This window comes from Melozone crissalis, unplaced genomic scaffold, assembly GCF_028551555.1.
Source record: "Melozone crissalis strain CALT ecotype California unplaced genomic scaffold, PUWL_Pcris_2 ptg000059l_1, whole genome shotgun sequence".
NCBI classification, from domain to species: domain Eukaryota; kingdom Metazoa; phylum Chordata; class Aves; order Passeriformes; family Passerellidae; genus Melozone; species Melozone crissalis.
Genome location: NW_026535837.1, coordinates 2,088,855 through 2,110,143, shown reverse-complemented (window position 1 = coordinate 2,110,143; position 21,289 = coordinate 2,088,855). Strand labels below are relative to the sequence as shown.

The following is a 21,289-nucleotide window of genomic DNA, read 5'->3' as shown; positions in this document are numbered from 1 at the left end:
AAGGCGTGCTGGACATGGAAAACTTTGCTTCTTAGGGACACCCACTGAAGTTGGATATAGGCTCTGAATGTACAGACACAGTAGGGAAGACTGCAGAGGTACTGGAGGCAGGGTGAGTTTCTGTGCTTCTGCAGATGAAAAGTTGTTGATTTTTTCATTCCCTCTGAAATAACCACAGTTCTGTCACAAACCTAATTTTTGGTTATATCTTGCATCTTCTGCTGACTCAAGAAGCAAACCCAAAGCTCACCCAGAGTGGAGGCACCTCTGTCCTACAGGACAAGGTGTATCAGACCCTGCCCCATGGCCCAGCTGAGCCAGGGGCCAGTCCCAGCCACCACTCTGGTGAACCTGGGGACAACACTCAGGCACAGGAAGCCAGACTATCAGCAAGGACTAAGTGGGGTAGCACTGATTTCCTGTGCCTTGGGAGCTGCACCTACACAATGCAGCACACTTTCACTTGACTCCAAGGTTAAAGCAGCTTCCTTGGCCATCCCATTCCTCTCTTACCCTGAGCCCTTGACTCCCTATAACATCTGAGCTTTGCCATCAGGCAATGAGCAATGTAACCAACATCTGGCAAGTGAAGTTCAACCTCTCCCTCCTGACCTTCCCAGGGGAAGAACTGTCTGTCTGATGTGTAGAATTTTCAGAGAATGATTTACATTTGAGTGTGTTAAGCCAGAAGCTTCAAAACATTGGGGTATGTTCTTAATATAGCACAGATAATTAAACTGATGAGAATATCCAGGAAGACCAATATGCTTCAACTCACAAGTTCCTTAGGGGAGAGAAATCCAACATCGCTGGATGCATGGAGAATCTGCTGGTGGAGACAGCTCTTTTGACTGTATCCCTGAGTACAGATAAGATGAATGCAGCCCATGTACCCACTATGCTTCTGCAGGCATTCTCCTTCCCCAGTCTCAGCACATGAGGATGTAGATCTTGTTAAGTTTAATTCATTTCCCTGCACTCACAATTGGTGTGTAAAATAAACCAGGATGACTTAATCCTAGGCATCCGACCTAGCACTATTAATTCCTTTATTTACTTTTATTAATGTTAGGTTTGCTAACAGAGGAGTTCTTAAATAAATGATTTTAATGTGTTTAGAAAATGTTCTACAAAAATAAGCATTCACTTAACTTACTAAATATTTTCAGCAATGAAGAAGTGGCTTTGAGAGAGGATGGAAATAAACATCCTCATTCAGGAGAGATTTTTAAAAAGCAAACAGAACATAAGAATGCAGCTAAGCTAGTATGTCTTGGGAAATTATTTTTCCTTTTCCACATCAGCAATAACAGATCAAGAGCATTTCCAAGCACCGATTTCTGTAGGCTGCATGAAGGGAGATGGACATTTCTACAGTTGATTTGAAACTGGATGAACTAGAGCGCTTCAGAGGTTTACAGTCGAAAAGATAAATGGATTGTGTGAGCTGTCCAATTTCATTATGTGCCCTAGCCAAACTCTTTCTTTAATGTTTGATAGAATTATGATCAAATATTTCAAAATAAAAATGCTGACCTCTGTAGAAATTGTTGTTGACCTTGTCAAGGTAGGCTTAATGCTTTAAAAGAATGCCAACAATCTCTCAGTGATATAAAACTTTAACAGACACCACCAAATCGAAATATATATATAGAAGGCACCTGGTTATTCACACTGGCTGAGTGCTTATCAAGCCCCATTGTCAGCTGAGTGTGAAATGGATTCCTGCCCAGAAAGCTGCCTCTGAAGCTGGCTTCATGTTCAAAGTTTGATTTGCCACATGTGATACAGTCAGATGATTTAAAACACAATTGACTTTCTTGCAGCAGTTGACTACCCTGTTTCAAAATGTCGCCCTGATTTTTGAGATTTTCCGAGCCTTCTGATGTTTACATTCTTGTAACGAACTTTCTCACACACTTTCTGTAAATAACATATTGTTTTGCATTCTTTTATGGAGGAGGAGAAATTTGATGGACTGTTGATTTGACCAGTGACATTGGAGAGGTGGCACTTTCACCCTCCAATCCTTCACTTTTAGAAAACTATAAATGTTGGAGTCAGAAAATAAATTTCCCTTTTTCATCACCTCAAGAGCAGCGGTGTGTGCACTCGTGTTGTTTCATGTCCTATAGTGACATCAAAATTATAAACATCTCCAGAAACTGAGAGGCAAATACTCATGAAGACCCAAAATACTTTAAGCCAAATATTTACAATGCTGATTATCTGAATAAATTTGTCACATACTTTCCTAAAGTAGGCCACCTCACTTCCAACCCAGAGTGCTGCACAGAATGCCATATCTGTGCCTTTTTGTCTTTGCATTAAGACAAGGGTTTGAACCAAAGCCCTGCACGCAAACCCTCTTAACTCCCCAGCATGTGCAATTAGCATCTTGAGCTGCTTCAGTTTGTATTAATTTAGCATCAATCTCCAGTTGGAGAGCTCCATCTAATCTGGCCTCTATATCTGTCACTGCTGCACTTTATGTGCAACGGAAGGTGAAAAAACTGAGCCCCCAGATCTGTGACAAAACCATGAGATATGTTTAGCCTCAGTAATATCATTGCTTGCTTAAATTGATTGCAGATAATGGCAATGAAATCCATCTCTGTTGCAGGGACATCTTCCACAGGTTAAATGCCTTTGTGTTGAAAAATGAGATTTTTCTGACTCTTTGCAAGGATGAGGGAAAGAAGAAAGTGTTGCCTGGTTACCCAGGCTGCTTTGAGGCTGTGGGATCATGATTTGCTGTGGCCTTCTTCAGGTAACCACCGCTGATACAGCCAGTGCTGCTAAACCATGGAGATCCCAGTGCCAAACACCCAGTCCCAGTGACCTGCAGATCAGGTGGAGTGGGAGAAGCTCAAACCACAATGATCTTGAAAGTCATGGTTTGCTTTAAAGCACAAATGCTTCACTCCAGTGCTTGTATGAAAGTGATGGCCCTATGCCAGTGCAAAGTTCTCCTGTGTGGGGGCATTCTCCTTCTGCTCTGCTGATTTATCATCCATATTTTTCTCATTTATACATACCAATCTTGTAGATGCTTCATGCATGAGGAGATGGGAAGCTACCAAATGGATCACTAATAGGTTCAAGACATTGAGGATGATTTAAAGGGCTCGTGAATCTGATCATCATAGATGGGAATGGCTTTTCTTCTGCTTTAAAGGAAGTGAATTTGCTTGAAAGTTGCTTGTTTGGGTCCACATAAGTGAGTACCTTTTCTTTGCACCAGTCCTTCTGAGTTAGTGTTTCATAAGTTTGCTCTAAATTCCCTGAAAGTTTAAAAAAAAATCAATCAATCCTGTCAAATTTGGGATGTATTTTCATTAAAACTGTATTAACCCACAGCATGCAACTCCATAAAACTTCTCATGGAGTTAAGAGCACCTCCTGCAAACACAGTATTTGCTGGAGTAAGCACATAGTGAAGCAAGCAGCCAGCCAAGCCTGTCTTCAGGAGTGTCTTGTAAAGGTCAAACCAGATTTGATGTTGTGTTAGGATTTGGGAGAAACACAAAGAAAGATAATAGAAGAAGGATCTGTTTCTTACAATAATCCAAAAATCAAATCTAGAAAGTTTAAATAAAGAAAAATAAAAGTTGCATGTGCAAATTGACTTGGGGCAACTTTTTAACTTGCTTCAGTGATGTTTTCATGCTGATTAGATGAGCTGGCAGTGACTTTGGCAGTGCTACAAAAGCCATTTTTACATCAGTCAGCATGAGGAATTCCACACTTTCCATCAAATCCCTCCAAAAAAGAATTCTGCTTTCCCTTCCAATCCAGTTTTGCTCCTGTGGTTGGCCTGATCATCTGACTCAGTTCCTGCTCCTGGCCACAGTTCAAGGCTTGAGTCTCACAGGAGGTTACCCTGTGTGATCTTTGTCATCCTCAGAAAAAGATCCCAGGGGGATACGTGAGGATTTCGACCACTTTCCTCTGGAAATGCTGTGAAGAAAGGACTGCCTGTGCATGCACTGATCAGCACTCTGTCACACAGGAGGGGCACTGGGGGACACAGGACCTGGCACAGAGACTCCATGAAGGGATGTGCATCAAGCCTTCACATCCAGACTGCACAGCCCAGAGATGGAGACTCTTGAGGGATCCCAGGAAGAAATCCTTTACAGTGTGCTGCTCCTGCTGGCACCCCATGTAGTCAGGGCAGACCAGGACACCAGTCTGAATGCCAGACACAGCATCCTTCCCTCTCCCCAGCCCTGCAGGAGACAGAGAGCCAGATTCTCATGTGGGATGTAGTGCACTAAGGCACCAAATCTCCTTGCACTTCACGTCTATGGATAAAAAATCAGATCAGAGCCAGAGCCAGCCCCAAACCTGGGGTTTTCCTTCTGCCATCCTCAGCACATCCAGGCCAGGCTCTTTCTTTACTGTATGTGGGGAATTAGCTGTTCCCAGTGGAGACAGAGAAGGGATGGAGTGGGCAGAGGGCTGAGGGAGGGAAGAGGGAAGTGCTGAGGCTTTTGTTGTGGATGGGAGAAAGACCTGAGCATGGAGCAGATTTCCTGTCCAGTACCAGCTGCAGCTGGCTGCCCTCTTTGGGTGCAGTCACCTGAAAACTCTGCTGGAGTTGTGGGATCACACAGATGGCAACAGAGAGGAATGGGGTCACTGGGCATTGACACAGACCCCTTCTGAATGGGGGAAGAGTGCAGCTGCCTCTGCATCTGACAAGCAAGGGAGGAGGGATGCTAGAGACCCAAAAGTGTCTTTTTCACCCCAACAACTGCTTCTCATTTTGGTTTTGACATGAATTTGCCATGCAGACTTGGCCAGCTCATGCTTTTTGCTTTCTGTGACTGCAAAGTTATTTAAGCAGATTCCCATTGCTAATGTATGGGGGAATGAGAGAGAATCAGCAATGCCTTCTGACATAAGAGATGGCGTGTCAGGGATCAGCTGAACCCACAAATGCAGCTATCTGTGAATATTTCTGAGGCAACTTGTCAGTAGGGTGTTTCTAATCCTTTTACCAAACAGATTTTTTTAGAAAACTTGAGGATTTTTTTTTTGTCTGTTTCTCTCTGACCATAATAAATCTTAATTCCTACAACTTGCGGGTGTTGACTTTCCAAGAAAAAATGTCACTGGCACTCTGTCACCACCCTCCACACTCCCGAGGTGGCTGCTGGAGGCAAGTTGTCTCATTTGCTTATGTAAATGAAGAAAAGAGATTTTTAGAGCCAACATCTAACTCTGGGAAGGAGGTGCTGCCCGTGCCAGCATGAGCAGTGCTCCTGCTGCCAGTCCCCAACGCTGACAGAGTTCAGCTGTTCCATGATAAAAAATAAAGCTCTCCCTCTCCAGGCATTTTGCATTTCAATGAATAATTTTTCACCCAACTACATCCCAGCCTGCTTTGATTATGTGCACTCCATAAATTGATATAATAATGTGGAGTTGAGGAATAGAGGATCTATCCCATAAGGGGAATTGCAGCCCCTAAAGCCCCAAGCCTTTAGCCTGAGCAGTTTTGTACAATATTATTACCCTGTATTCAGATGACATAATTACCAAAAGGGCTCTTACTGGGTATTCACACAACATTATACGGAGTGACTTTGGGTTTTTCTTTTCTTGGAAATGCATGAAATGAGTTAAACAAGAGGATGATAGAGCTGTTGGCAGACCCAGTTTGACAAGAGGAGAATTGCAAGTGAGGGACAGTTCAGTGGCCCCTGCATGAAAGAATTATGTGTTCTGTGTATGAAGAAGCAGGGGAGGGAAGGAGTTAGTCCATAGCTGTCATGGGGCAATGCTCTGCACACGGTGAGGATGGAGCATTTGCTGGCTTTCAGCAGATAAGGCTGCTGCCAGTGAGTACCAATGCCCAGAGGAACAGTCAGGACACACAGGGCCTGTCTGGGCTTCTTTACTGCCCTTATCTCCGTGCTGTTGGACCATAGGCTTGTGGCTGGTTTTAGCTGATGATCTAATTCATGGGGAGGACCTGGAGTTTGCTTCATTAGCAAATGCTAATAGTCAGTGGAGGGGAAGAATTGTGCATGAGGCAGCGTTTGGCACTTTCATTTCCTCCTGATTACACTGCCCAGGGCTCCAGCAGACCCAAGGAGCAGCCCTGTTCCCTGCCTGGTAGGACTGCCAGGGCACAGCCACGGGAGGAATTGCTCTGCATTCATGCAAACTGCTCCTTTTCCACCTCACCTCTCCTGCTGATGGACTGGCTACACCGCACGCATTCCCCAGCCCAAGCCACCAAAAATATGCTTTTCAAACCTTCAACCTTTGAATGTTGAGCAAAATTTGACCAAATCAACAGCACTTAAGAGGCTGGTTTGAGTTAAACACACCTCACAGTCCATCCTGCAGAAGCCAAACCTGCTCACAGCTAAATACCAGTGGTTTGAGTCCTGGGGCCTGTGCCTGGCCACAGCTGGGCTATAGCACAAAATCAGTGCTGAGCATTGCAGCACTTGGCTTAGCAGTGCCTCATCTCTGCATTCTGGTGCTATTTTGCTCTCTAAGTCCCTCCAGCAAGGAGACAGTGGATGGTGGCAGTGTTTTTAACCCTAATGAGTGAAGCACTGATGGTGTGAGTTGGGTACCTGGTTCCCACAGCTCAGCATGGGTCTGTGCTGGATGGATTTGGGTGGCATGTGTCTGTCCGTATGTTGGAAATATACATTACCCAGAAACCTTCTGCTGCAGAGAATTAGGGAGAAGCTATGACATGGGGGAGGGGGAACAGACAGGCTTGTTTGACAGTTAATAAAACAATGAAATATACTTTGTGTGTGCCTGAATTTCTGGGGACATACCAGCAGCTGCTAATACCATGTCATCTGTTTTTTATTCATGGCACTGCTGGACTGTGGATAGATAATCTCTCTCTATAACTCACTCATTTCTAAGCTTAATGGGAAGCTGTCATAGAGAAACATGCTTCTCTGCCAAAAGTGGGCAGTCTGTCTTTCCACTGGGGGAACACATGATTCCAGAGTTCCTTGCTCTGCTCAAATCCCAGTAACATTGTCTTTTAATTCTATTGAGTATTTAATACTGGAATGCTTGTGTTTCTGCTGTAGTTTCCACAATGGCAGAAACAGCCCATTCTGCCTTTGTCAGACATAGAGGAGCTCCATCCCTCTGATGGGATCTCCTCCATCCCTCTGATCATCTTTGTGACCCTCCTCTGGACCCACTCCAACAGGTCCCTGTCTTTGCTGTGCTAAGGGCTTCAGAACTGGATGCAGCACTCCAGGTGGGATCTCACCAGAGCAGAGTAGAGAGGAAGAATCATCTCCCTCAACTTGCTGGCCATGCTTCTTGTTCTGCAGCACAGGACACACTTGGCTTTCTGGGCTGCACGAGCAGAATCATTCCCAGCTTTTCATCCGCCAGTACCCCCATGTCCCTGTGCACAAAGCTGCTTTCAATCTCTTCATTGCCCAGCCTGTCTCTGGGGAATACCAGATACCAGGGGTTCCCCTGACCCTGTGTGTTGCACTTGGCCCTGTTGAACCTCATGAGGTTCCCATGGACCCACTCCTCAAGCTTGTACAGGTCCCTATGGATGGCATCCATTCCCTACATCTTGGTATCAGGCTTCTCCCAGTCTGTAAGAGATCCATCTCCCCAGAAGCCCTCCTCCTCCTCCTCCCATCCTGTGGCTAGCACATAACATGCCAGTATTATCACTAAACCTGTGTGGCAGTGACTGTGGCTGGTGCTAGGAGGCACCAAAATGGGTACCAGATGGGTCTTGCTCTGCATCACCTGTATCTCACATCCTCCTTTTCCTCTTTTCAGCACTGGGGAGGTGTCCCATTCGCAGACCCCAGCCTGTTCCCCCAGTGGGTATAGCAGCCCATATGAATGAGCTCATGCTAATATGAACTCATCCAATAAATACATCAAAGAGCCATGAAATGTGGGATTTCTGGGCTGTTCAGATGGTCTGGGGAAAAGCCCAAAGATGGCCTTGGGCCCCCGGGTTCGAAAGGACGAGAGGAAGCTTCAGATTTGTTCTCGGTCTCGGTGTTTATTAATTGCTTATCTAAAAGATTTTCTCTTGGCCTGACAGAGTTCTGCTCAGCAGTCAGCCATGGGCACACACTGAAAGCCCCTGGGGCGGTCACCTATCTTTATACCCGGAGTTACGTATACAATATTTATCATTTTTCTCCAATACCCTCTACCCTTATTAACCAGTGTTCCCCTAGCAAGGTCCAATCCTGGAGTGCCAACATCACCACAGAAGATGGAGGCCCAGAGGAAGAAGAAGAAGGAGAAGGGCACGCCCCAATCCCTCCATCTTGCCTCTCTAGACCCCCCTGTACAGGGATCTTAAACCCTGTATCTCACACTCCAATTAACTTGTCCCTTCACCATTCACCCCAGTGAAATCCTCCCGTCCTCATACTGATGTCATCTCCCATGTGGGATCAAAGTCCAGCCACCAGACATCTCTGGCAGCATTCCAGGACTCCCGAGCCCCCCAGGGGGGGTCTTGCTCACCCTGCACCCCAGTTCTGAGAGACTGAGATCCCACATCTCCCCCTTCTGTTTGCACCAAAAGACCTTTTTTTGCTTTTATGTGAAAACCCCCCAAAGTCCTCAGTTTCTTTTCATTTCTCTTCTGGGTCGTTTTTCGCAGTCTGAGTCTCGACTTCTGTCTGAGTACTCGTCTCTTTGTTTCTTGGATCAGCATTCTCGTGTTCTCGCGTTCGGAATGGCTTCACGTGCCGTGCCGACACCCACTTCAGACCTCGATCTGTGGAGATACAAGCGAAACCCTTTCCCCAAGTGATTAGTCTGAAAGGACCCTCTATCTGTCCGGTCTCTGGGTTCCTGATCAAAACTAAAGGATTTTCCCTTAGCTTTGCCTGTGTGTTGTTTAGAAAATGTCTCACGATCGGTGGATCAGGTTCCGAGGATGAGCTATTTAGGAAATTCAGCACATACAATGCCTTATTTAATTTCATGTGAGGTGTTGCCTCTGGCTCACCCCTTCTCTGTCTGTCCAGAAGGGATTTTAGGGTGTGATGTGTTCTCTCAATGATTGCCTGACCTGTGGGTGAATGCGGAATACCAAACGTGTGTCTGACACCCCATCTTTTCAGGAATCTGTCAAGCACCCTGCCTGTGTATGTTGGACCATTATCTGTTTTTATCTCCTGAGGCACACCTAATGCTGCAAATGCCTGCAGAAAGTGTCGGCAAGCATGGTCTGCTGTTTCCCCAGCATGTGCTGAAGCAAAGACTGCACCTGAGAATGTATCTACAGAAACGTGAACATTTTTGAGCTTCCCAAAAGATGGGTATTTTGTGACATCAGCTTGCCACAACTGAAGACTTTGCAGCCCCCGCGGATTGATGGCCCCGGTAGAAGAAGGTGGCTGCACAAGCTGACAGTCTGGACAAGCACTAATGATCTCCCTCGCCTGACTCTTTGTGAGACGAAAGGACTCCATCAGTGCTTGCGCATTCTGATGAAAGAACGCATGACTTAACCTTGCCTGCTCAAAAATGTCCGGCAGCGTTTGCAAAATGGGCATTGTCAACCTGTCCGCCCGAGCATTCCCTTCCGCTAAAAACCCTGGAAGTGTTGTGTGCGCTCTAATGTGTGTGATAAAATACTCCCTTTCCCTGCTCTCTAGCAGTGTTTTCAAGCTTGTCAGGTATGAGTATAAAACCTCATTACTGACTTCTTTCAAGAGCGAACCCTCCAATCTCTTGACCACACCCGCAACATATGCGGAATCTGTCACCAGATTGAGAGGCTGTTTGAACAACTGAAATGCTCGGACAACGGCTGCCAACTCCACAATCTGTGGAGAGCCCTGAACCATCCTCACGTCTGATTCCCAATCCCCTGTCGTTGAGTCTCTCCACGTGATCACTGACTTGTGTGTCTTCCCCGAGCCATCCGTGAACACGGTGATCCCGTCCAAAGGTTCTTCACTTATCTGTGGTTTTGCTCTATAGCATATTTGCGATTGCAGTATTCTGTGTTGGGGAAAGTGGATTGTGCAAGCTCCTGGGAACGCTAACAATGCGATTAACAGGTCTTTCGATTGTTGCATTGCCCAATCGAAGTAGTCTCGTTTCAGAGGTAACCTGATGACTGAAAATTCTCTTCCTGCCATTGTCAGCAGCCTTGTTCTCGCCTTTATGATGATTTGTGCTGCCATCTCCAGATCTGTGAGAATCGTTTTCGCGGGCCTGTGCGGTAGGAAAATCCACTCTATGATTATCAAAGAGTCCTTTTGTGATTCATCCCATTGGAAGATCAAACCATGGAACTGCGTTTTCTTCCCCAGCACTGCCAACTGAAAAGGCAACGATGGAACAAATCGATGTGCCTGCCTTTTCTGTATCGCATCCGAGATTTTCTCCAACTCTTTTCTTGCTTCTGGTGTGAGTGTCCTGGGAGAACGAATGTCTGTGTCTCCTCTCAAGAGATCAAGCAGTGCTGGAATGTCACTATTTGTGATTCCCAAAACTGGTCTCATCCAGTTGATTTCTCCCAAAAGCTGTTGCAAATCATGCAAATTGTTGACCTTTGTGCTGATCTCCACCTTTTGAGGCTTTATTGTTTTCTCTGAGATTTTCCACCCTAGATATTTCCAAGGTGCAACCTCTTGAATCTTTGAAATGCTGATTTCCAGACCTGCCTTTTGCACCTCTGCGATCACACAGTCACGAGCTTCTTGCAGCTCCTGTCGTGTTGATGCTGCGATGAGCAAATCATCCATGTAATGAATGATCTTCGCCTTCGGAAATTTCTTTCGTGCTGGTGCCAAAGCTCGCGCCACGTACCATTGACAGATCGTCGGAGAATTTTTCAGGCCTTGTGGAAGGCAGACCCAATGGTACCGCTGCAGAGGCGTTTCCCTGTTGATACTCGGGACTGAAAAGGCAAATCTCGGAGCATCATCTGGATGGAGTGGGATACTGAAAAAGCAATCCTTGAGGTCAATGACCACAAGCTGCCAATCTCTGGGAATCATTGAGACAGATGGAAGTCCCAACTGAAGTGGCCCCATGTCTTCTATGACTTCGTTGATCTTCCTGAGGTCGTGTAACAACCTCCATTTGCCCGACAGCTTTTTCTTGATGACAAACACCGGAGAATTCCAAGGGCTGTCTGTTGGCTTGATGTGTCCCTTCTGCAATTGTTCTTGGACCAGGTCTTTCAAAGCACTCAATTTTTTCCGCTCAAGGGGCCACTGATCCACCCAAACTGGATCATCTGTTTTCCATGTCAGCTTCAGTGTGGCGAGTGCTGCAGTGACCCCTATTAAAATTCCATTTCGATCTTCGCGCCCCATTGTGCCAAAAGGTCCCGACCCCAGACTGTGATCGGCTTTTGAACGACAAAAGGACGAATGATCGCCGTCTTATCTCCTGGTCCCATGACAACGACGGAATTCTCACTTTGCAGACACAGAGATGCTCCCCCGATGCCTGAGAGAGAGCCCAATGGCGCGACCAAGCTCCAATTGCGTGGCCAAAAGATGTACGATATTACTGTTACATCCGCCCCTGTGTCGAGCATACCTCTGATCGATATTGTCCTGTCCCCACATGTCAATTGGCACGTGAGCGTGGGTCGGTCTCGACCTATGTGCTTCACCCATGTTGTATGTACTTCAACATGCTCTTTCATAGGGAGACCTTCTTCGTCGAAGATTGACATGACCTCTCCAACTGCATGTGGTGACAATGCGAAGGCTCTCGCAACCACAGTATTTTCTGGTACAGTCAATGGTGGACGAAGCGCTCTTGCCAAAACTGTTAACTCTGTATTTTTGTCTGCTGAGACAACTGTTGGATAGACAATGAGCCCAAGAATACTGCACTTATCTTGTCCAACTATCAAAAAATCTTGTTTCTTGTATGAGTCCCCGCGGATACCTGTTGGTATCTCCGCATGACTTTCATCTAGAAAGCATACTAGTTTTGAAGCTGCCAATGCACACTGTGCCCCTGGTGGGAGGAGGTCTGGGTCACTGTGGAATCGACTGAGGGTTTTGCTGAGGGCATCTGCTTGTCGCTCACTGATGACTGCCCTGTCTGTTCTTGTGACACCGCCAGTATTTGTGTCGGAGCGCGCCGGGGATTTCCCGCGCTCAATTTCCCGTTTCCCGGATGCGGCAACGGATTTCCTTCCACATCTGTCCGGGAATAACATTCTTTCACGGAGTGTCTTCCTCTTCCGCACCGTGCGCAAATTGGTCTTTCCGCTCTCTGGACTGGCGTTGGTATATGTGTCCGTGGGCAACTCCTTTTCATGTGCCCAGATTCCCCACATCCGTAACACTGTCCTCCTTGGGGTCTGTTTCTTTTCTGCATTGCCGCAAGAACTTTGTTGATATTTTCGTCCTGTTGATGAAGTAATTTCTCGAACATCTTCTCCAATGTCTTGTCCTCTGATTGCCCTTCTGAGCGTCCCTTTAGCTGTTTCTCCCATTCCTCTTTTAATTCATCCTTTACAATCGCTGCGACGTGCTGAGGCGTCCCCACCTTGCTGCATGCCTCCACCATCTCTGCCAAGGATGGCCGTCCTGGCATGGTGCTAATCACCCGTTGACAATCCGGGTTGGCATTGCCGAAAGCTAAATTCTCCAAGAGAGGCCTCTTCACTTCTTCTGTTGTCACCTGTCGATCCACGGCTTGCGTGAGTCGGTCGATGAATGACATGAATGGCTCTGTGGGACCTTGCCTGATGCAAGAGAACGGGACATCCGGAGCTCCTGTCGGCGTAATTTGCATGATTGCCAATCGCGCTGCTTCTTTGATGTCGCTTAACACTCTCCGTGGAAGCCGCGCTGCTTGTTCCCCTGGATTGTCATCTGGAGGATCCCCTGCTAATTGCCCTTCTGTGAGGTTCGCATTCGGCCCACCTTGGTATCTGTTCCGCAACTCAGCAAGATATTTTCTCCACCTTTTTTCCCAGACAAGACTCTGTGTGTCAGTGAGGATCATTGCCACAATACTTCGAATGTCATATGGTGTGAGATCATACATAGAGAATGTCCCTCTTAATAGCTGTTTGAAGTATTGTGAGTTCAGCCCAAAAGTCTGAGCTGCCTTCCCTAAGTCTTTGAGTGTCTCATGACCCATCCTTTCCCACCTTGGATTCTGTCCCTGGGCATCATATGTCACTGGCATTGTCAAATCCCCTGATCCCGGGAATAAATGCTTTTCCTTTTCCAATGCTTCTCTGATTTGCCTCCAATCCATTGTCTTCACCGGCTCTTGAAACCCCTCTTCATCAGATTCCATTGGGATTTGCATGAATAATGGTGTTGTAGATGTCATCGGTGATTCATAGTGTCTCATTTTTCGCCTTGAGGTTTTTGGCCTTGCTCCTAAATCCGAAAAGGAAACTCGAGGATCCTGTTGATATTTCTTCTTTACTGCATCGAATGAATGCAAGAAGCTTTTCGCTGCTTCTGCTGCTGATAGCATCCATGTTGGGACACCTTCCGATGCTGTGATCCTTATGACATCTTCCCCTTGTAGCTGTTCTTCATCTGAGCTTTCATCATCTTCATGAAATCCCGAAGTGGATGGATAATCCCTTTGTCGTGTTAACATTGTTTTCTTCGAGGTGCTTTTCTTTTTATATATTGTTGGAAAAAATTGCTGCATTGTTGCAGTCTCGCCACGAGATGGCGCTGTGGCTCCGCCGAGCCGACCCGGCATGTCGTGCACTTCTGCCCTCCTGCCACTAGGTGGCGCTGTCACCGGCCTCCCTGGCTCGGATGACGGTGCAATCTCGACTACCCCACTTCCTCTTCCGGCTCGGCGTCTCCCATGAAGGGAAGGAACTGAAACTCCGAGGCTCGGGACCAAAGGCGCCAGATCTGGAGACGGAGTGGAACCCTGGGACGTAGAATCCCTAGCACGGCCCCTCCTCACCCGCGACGTCACAGGGGACCGGGCTCGGGCCCGCCCGCGTCTTACTCTCTGCGCGTGCGTACTCTCTGAGCTACTTCCGGTGTCCCCCAAGGTGACGTCATCATCGTCTCCCCCCTGTTTCACCTCCGAGGTTCCCGCCCCTCGGTCTGTCCCGGAATCCGACCCCTCCTCCTCTGACGTTGTGTTCGCCTCTGCCGCCGGCACCCCGGCTCTACCCGCGATTCGAGCTGACCGTCGCACCGGCTCTGACGTCACACCCGCGCGCCTCCTGCGTCCCGCCGCGGCGGCCCTCTGAGGCTGCAAATTTTCCCTCAGCCCGCCTTCCGCGTTCGCGTGTGAGTCTACACCCCGGTTTTTGCGAGTTTCGCCCTCCGCGCGCGTTTCCTCATCCTCACCCGCGCTGCTCGCGTTTGCCGCCGCCGCCGCGTCGCCGCTTTCACCGCGAACAGGCCCCCCCCCCGATCCTTTATCTTCCTGCTCCCCCCCTTCTGCTCCTGACTCCTCCACACTCTCTGGAGTTTCAGGACGCCCTTGGGGTTTGTTGCATTTTTTGATCGGGGGTTTTAATATTTTTTCCCGCTCTCTTTTTTCGAGAGCCCTTTCCCCCTGGCCTTTCAAAGCCAGAGCAATTTTTTTCCCGGAGCTCTGCCGCTCCGCCCCCTTCTCTGAGGGTACCGCAGCTTCTCGCTGCTTTTCCAGTCTTTTAGACTGGACTGAAATACCTTGTAACATGATTCTTGCCGGCGAGAGTAGCTTTAACGCTGTCTCATCTTTTTTTGTTGCTAAAATATATAAATGCCTATTAATCTCTTGCCAAAACCCTACTTCGAACAACAGACAAGTCTCTGCAAGTGGGTAATTGAGCCTTGCCCATAATAACAGCTGTTTTAATTCTTTCTTTGGGATCCCTTCTGTATATAATTCTGCTACACTTTGTAAGGTGGATAAGATTTCCTGTTGTTCTTGGGAGAGTGTTGCCCCCATAATTTTATTTTGGCCTTCTTACCGAATCTGTCGTCAGCGTGGTCTGGAGGCCCTTGTTCTCCGTCCAGCAGATCACGAGGGATGGATCAGAGGCGCCTTTCTGGTCCCAGTCCAGGCCGCTCTGCTACGAGCTGTCTTCAGCAGAAGCTGAGAGATGGGATTTCTCAGTGACTGCTGATTTTTGCAGCTTCTCCCGGCCGGTTTTTTCTTTTTCTTCTTTCTTTCTTCAGGCTTCCCTCCTCTGGAGTTATCAGTGCTGTTCTCTTGGCTCTTCAGCTCTTCAGGGCTTTCCCCCCCCCCCGAAAGGTTTGGTGGGAGATAGCCCGCACAGCGGACGCCAATTGTGGGATTTCTGGGCTGTTCAGATGGTCTGGGGAAAAGCCCAAAGATGGCCTTGGGCCCCCGGGTTCGAAAGGACGAGAGGAAGCTTCAGATTTGTTCTCGGTCTCGGTGTTTATTAATTGCTTATCTAAAAGATTTTCTCTTGGCCTGACAGAGTTCTGCTCAGCAGTCAGCCATGGGCACACACTGAAAGCCCCTGGGGCGGTCACCTATCTTTATACCCGGAGTTACGTATACAATATTTATCATTTTTCTCCAATACCCTCTACCCTTATTAACCAGTGTTCCCCTAGTAAGGTCCAATCCTGGAGTGCCAACATCACCACAGAAGATGGAGGCCCAGAGGAAGAAGAAGAAGGAGAAGGGCACGCCCCAATCCCTCCATCTTGCCTCTCTAGACCCCCCTGTACAGGGATCTTAAACCCTGTATCTCACACTCCAATTAACTTGTCCCTTCACCATTCACCCCAGTGAAATCCTCCCGTCCTCATACTGATGTCATCTCCCATGTGGGATCAAAGTCCAGCCACCAGACATCTCTGGCAGCATTCCAGGACTCCCGAGCCCCCCAGGGGGGGTCTTGCTCACCCTGCACCCCAGTTCTGAGAGACTGAGATCCCACAATGAAACTCTGGGATTTTGACATTGAATCAGTTTGAATCATCATTCCTCGTGCTCCTCCTTTCCAAGGAGCTGCCAGGCTTGTCCTTCCCCTCCCTACTTGCCTTCAGTGCTCTCTGTGCTCTGCTGTTGTTCAGGGAAGTTGCCATCATGTCTAATTGGGAAGAGACACCTGTAGAGTGCCTCTGTGCAAGATAACTGGAGTGCATGGAGGAGAGACTCATCCCCTGTGGTTAATTTGCCAGTGCTGAGTTCTCCTTTAAATAGAGGCAAGGAGATACAGACAGAGCTAGGACATGGCATGCATTGACATTTTCTTGGTGTATTTTTGCTAGCACAGGCTGTGCCTGTAGTCTAGGGTGTGGAGTGGGCTCTTTAAGCAATGGGGAATTGCAGGGAGACATCCCTTGGAGTGTCAGCCAAGTGTGATCCCATACAGACCTTCTTGCATTGCCTTTGGTGCTTTTTCATCATCTTTCTTCTGGTAAGTTCAAGTCACAGAGCTGCTACCAAGGCTCAGCCCTTTCCCTGCCACCTCCTGACACCACTAATAAAGCTCTCCCTTTCCTCTAAGTCATTATTTGAACAAAATTCAGCTGTTTTGGAGGGCAAGGAGGGAACGAGTTCACTGCTTCAAGCCTGCAGGGTTGCAAAGAACCCCAGCCATGTGCTCACTGTGCTCCTCTCTGCTGAGGCTCTGTGGATGCACAGCATTATCATTTCAGACAAGCCTCTCTGGCATGGCCCAGGGAGCAGGGAAGGATGTCTGGGTCATTCTACTAATAAGGAGGCAGCCCCTAATGAGTCCATCTCTGTTCCCCTGCCTCTCCAAGAGGGAAGGAAAAAACCTCAGAGTGCTCTGAAGTCAGGCCTGACTTCACAGCAGAGTTGTCTGCTCTGCTGTATCAGAGATCCGCTGGACAAGGTTTGGTGCTATCATACCTGGCAGGTGCATCCTGATGTACTAGGTTTATAGAAAATGTCATGTTTGCAAGTCCAGGAAGTCCAGGCTGCAAAATGTAACTTGTTCCAGGCTGATTTGGGGAGTACAAGTAAGGATCCAGAGCTAGGAAAGCACTCAGGTTACTGCCATGCAGAGAAGCCTCAGGGGCAGGGTTTGGATAATAAATGGCCAGTGTCTGTGTCAGAGACTCAGGTACACAGGAGTGTGGGTCCCTCAGCCTTTCCTCCTGGCAGAAGTAAGAACTTACCAGGAACAGACTCTTCTTCCCAAGGGCCACAGCTCCAGTGTGCTGGGACTGCAACTGGGTCCCTGCTGATTTCTCTAGTAACAATAGCAATTGATTTACAGAGCACTGTTCTTTACATGCCTTTCTGAAAAGAGGGTCCTGTAGCAGGAGGGAGCAGCATGGGATTCCCTGGCTATGTAATGCTGCTCTGACAGCCTACCCCACCAGCAAAGCATGTTCAGCCCTCACCAGCCCAGATGAAGGATTTCTCCTGGTGTTCCCCAGCCCAAGTTCAGGCCAGCCAGTGCAGCTGTGACAGCCCCACAGGCTGCTTTTTGTGATACAGCTTACAGGGAGGATGCCAGGAAGGTGTAGGTAGGAAGGGGATGAGGAGCAGCAGATGCAGAGGGGTCTCCACACCTGCTTGGGCAGCTCCCAGGGTGACACAGTCCAGCTCTGTAGCTCTGCATCATTGAGGACATGGTTCAGCTTCTACTTGGAATGCCACCTGTTACCCTGATTTATTTCTGTGGGATGCATCTTGCTGACCATCCAATTGTATTGAATCCACAAGGTCCCAACCCACTTTCCATTGATTTCCCTGCTCTCACAGCCCAGTCCCCATCTCCTTCAATGTGTCTGTGATGGAAGTTTTATTAATGCAAAATTTTCCCTCTGGAAAATGAAGTCCAGAAATTAATAATGAATTAAAACAACTTGCCACAGGCATTGCTAATGAGCTCTTTGTCTGCTCAGCTCACATGAAAGGAGGTCATTGCTCAGCCGCTCCCATCGCGGATGGCAAGAAGATTAACCGCGAACATCCCGCGTGCGTGCGGCTCTTTCCGGAGACAGCAGGACAGGCTCAGCTTCTGCCTGGCTGCCTTGTCCTGCCTCACCCCTGCTGGGCAGGTTTGTCTCAAGGAGTATTTACCACCTGGAGAAGACACCTTCCTCCCCTCCAAACGCTCAGGTTGCCTGTCTGTGTTGGGAGGACGCCCAAGTCATTCCACTGCAAAGGACAATAACCTTGCAGAGCTTAAGGGGAGAGTGGAAAGTAATCTTGGAGGGGACTAGCAGGGCTTAACTTCACTGCCATAAGCCTCTTCAGGGACTCTGGCCCAGAAACTAACCTGGCACCACTCCAGTGCTGGGTCTGCATCTATTGTTCTTTTCCCTTATCTTGTAAGGCAAAGGGTTATCCTGCCTTATCTGCTACCACAGGCTTTGGAAGAGGGCCCCCTGCAAGGGTGCTGGAAATCGTGCCCCTGCTGAGCCTCAGGGGGCTGTGCTGGGAGAAGAGCATCCACCTCTGGGCACTAGGCATGGGAAAGCTGTCACACCATGCTGACCACCTCTGTTGGCTTTTTCAGCCTGGTCTCACTCAGCAGAAATAGGAAGCAGGGTGTTGCATTTACCCATCCTGGGGTGGGCGGGTGAAAGCAGGTGGTTATGGGTGCTGCTCCTCTCTTGGTACATCAGTGCATGGGGCAAGGGACATTGAGCATCACTTCTCTATGATGGGACTGAAGAGCAGAAGGGACTTTCTCCCTTGTCCAGTGTCCCTTGTGGCAGTGTTGTCTGACTGCAGCAGAGGGACCCACACCTTCCCCATGTCCATGGGCAGCCTCTTACACATCAACTCTTTATTGCTCTGCTCTTGCAAAAGCTCAACCTGTAACTTTCATGTGCTTAACCCAGGCTTGGGAAAACTCTGCTGTGTTTGAAGCATGATGCTTCACCACTCTTTCCCACCCCTGCTCTCTCAGGTGGGACACCCAGCCAGGCTGACTGATGGCTCACTGATGGCTCTCTCCCTTGCTTGGCAGCACAATTGCTCGTTTGTCAAATAAGTGAGTCACACAGAGCACTGGGCACCAGGCAGTGACAGCCACACAGCTCCCAGCCTGCAATACACTCCAGCATGGGGGTGCCTGGATTCACCTCCACCAACTCTCCCCACCATGGCCTTGGCCATGGAGGAGTCAGTCCTGCCATGCATTCCCACCCCTCCTCTTGTAGCCCTGGGCTGGGAAGAAATCCCTTTCTGGTGCAGGGAGAATTTGGGCCACCCAGAAGAGAAAGGAGCAGGGACCTTGGGCATGGGGAAAGCAAGGCTTCAAACTGTACAGTGACAGCAGGAAACAAACCCCTCTTCCTCTCTCTCCTTTAAAAGTTTGTGCTTGTTTGCCTGCTGTTAAGCTGAAAACTCACCCAATGCCCCCAGTAACTACCTGCACTGAGCCCGTGTATCTCTGAATTCACCTGGCAGTCTTGCCATCCTCTTCATCACAATATTTGTGTATATCATAAGTCAAACTGTAGCTTGTCCTTAGAATGCTCTGACAAAAAGAAGTTCATCTTGCAGGAGACAGGGATGCTGCAAATGTCCATCCCACTCAGCACAATGCCAGTAGGGAAGTACCTGAGGAGCCCCCAGTGAGTCTGGTGTAGCTGGTGTGCTCTTTGCTTGGGTCTTTGAATGGACTCAAGGGGACAGGGGACCTGGCCATGGTCCCATGCCTGCTCCATTCATCTCTGAGCGCCATTTGGGAGCTTGTTCAGGAGTGAAGGTCAGTGAAGTCACAGTGTTGTCATAGCAGAGCCTCCCATGGTTGTGCCTGAGAAATTTGACTTGGAATTAAAACGAAGCTGGTTGCATCCTACCTATTTTTTATCTGCCAGGCTGTTCCTCCTACACAGCAGCTTCTCTCATATTCATTCAGAGGCAGCCTTAAGCCAGGGCTGCATTTAGGCCCAGCTATTGTTTCTTTCTTTGCTGGCATGGCCTAGAAACCCCCCATGCATTGGATGTCCCCATAGGATGGGTAGAAAATGCTATAATGCTCATAGGAATGCCAGGGAGATATACAGAGAAGTAAGTTTGTCCAAGCTGTGTCAGATACTGTGATAGTGCTGGGTTTAGGGACATTTTCAGACAGTCTGTGTCTTATGAATCTGAAAGTTAGGTACAAATCAGTTTTTTTTCTACTATAGGTGTGTTTGTGTTTATAGGGCAGAGCAGTTGATTAGGACAGCAGGGTTCTGATGTCCCTGCCATCCATTTTCTCCACAGCATTATAATTTCACCTCCATTTAACAACAGGTTCATGTCTGGGGTAACTGACTCAGCTGCTTGGCAGACTCATTGGGGCAGTCAAGCCTGCAGACAGTTTTATTTTCACTGAGGTTTGCAGCACAGAGATTTACAGACCAAATCCTTGTAAGTGGTCACCAGGGAATACTGTTGGGATCTGTGACCCCAGTTGTGCCAGTGCTGCTGGAACAATTGCAGCTCTGGCATCTGGGGCTATTACAAGGCTGCAGTATCTGGATCCTTTGTACCCCTGTTTCCTACAAGAGACAGGATGAGAGCTGTGCTATTGCCAAGGCTTCGGAAATCTGGTTGGAAGAACCAGAGCCCAGCAGAGCAGATGAGAATTCATAGAATCAGGAGAACACATTAGAGTTAAAAGACAATTAAGGTTTTGCAGAAGAGGCAGTAATGAACCATCCTCTGTTTCTCTGAGCTTGGCTTTTTTTGTCTTACAAAGAGTATTTTGAAAGTGAGTGCTGCTTTCCTGTCTTTCCATCCAAGTGCCTAAATTTGAGGATGTATCCTTATCTCTGTATGACAAGCAATAGTGAATGGGAAACTATTTTGTTCTGTCATTTACTTCTCATTTGGCCCCGTCACATCCTATCTTTTGGCACTATGTATTTTCTTAGTGTTATGAGCATATATCTGTGCTGTGTGTGAGAGAGTGGGTGTCTGAATTGTGTTTGCAAAGGCCCTTGATAAAAAGCTTTAACAAGTAAAATTATCAGAGAGGCAAGAGTGAGCTGGTCCTGGTAGATCCGAGCACTGGCAGGCAGCAAATCATCTGTCCGCAGAGACATTAAGTGCTGAATAGGTCAGAATTGCCAGGTTTTTAGTATTTACCTAGGAGGGAAACTACTGCTCATTTCAAGGAGCTAATGTTCCTTGCAGATTTAGCTTGAACACCAGAGGGAACATAAAAGCAACAGCTGTGCAGTAGTTTCAAGGATAGTGTTTTCCTCCTCAAGCACAGTGCAGTTCTATCCAATTCTCCTCATTAATCACTTTCTTTCATTTTTGTTTTTCAGCCAAAGCTTTTGGCCAAGGAGCTGCTTGACTTGGTGGCATCTCATTTCAACCTGAAGGAGAAGGAGTACTTTGGAATTGCATTCACAGATGAAACGTAAGT

General features: G+C 48.0%; 1 protein-coding gene across 6 annotated transcripts in view; it reads left to right on the top strand.

The window, feature by feature from the left end:
* The window catches only part of FRMD4A (FERM domain containing 4A), a 378,398-nt gene that overhangs the window by 258,995 nt on the left and 98,114 nt on the right, over positions 1 to 21,289 (top strand). For all 6 annotated transcript variants that reach the window (XM_054287522.1, XM_054287520.1, XM_054287521.1 and 3 more), the window contains one exon: positions 21,189 to 21,283. In XM_054287522.1, the coding sequence (XP_054143497.1) occupies positions 21,189 to 21,283 (95 nt within the window). The remainder of the gene's footprint in view (positions 1 to 21,188; positions 21,284 to 21,289) is intronic.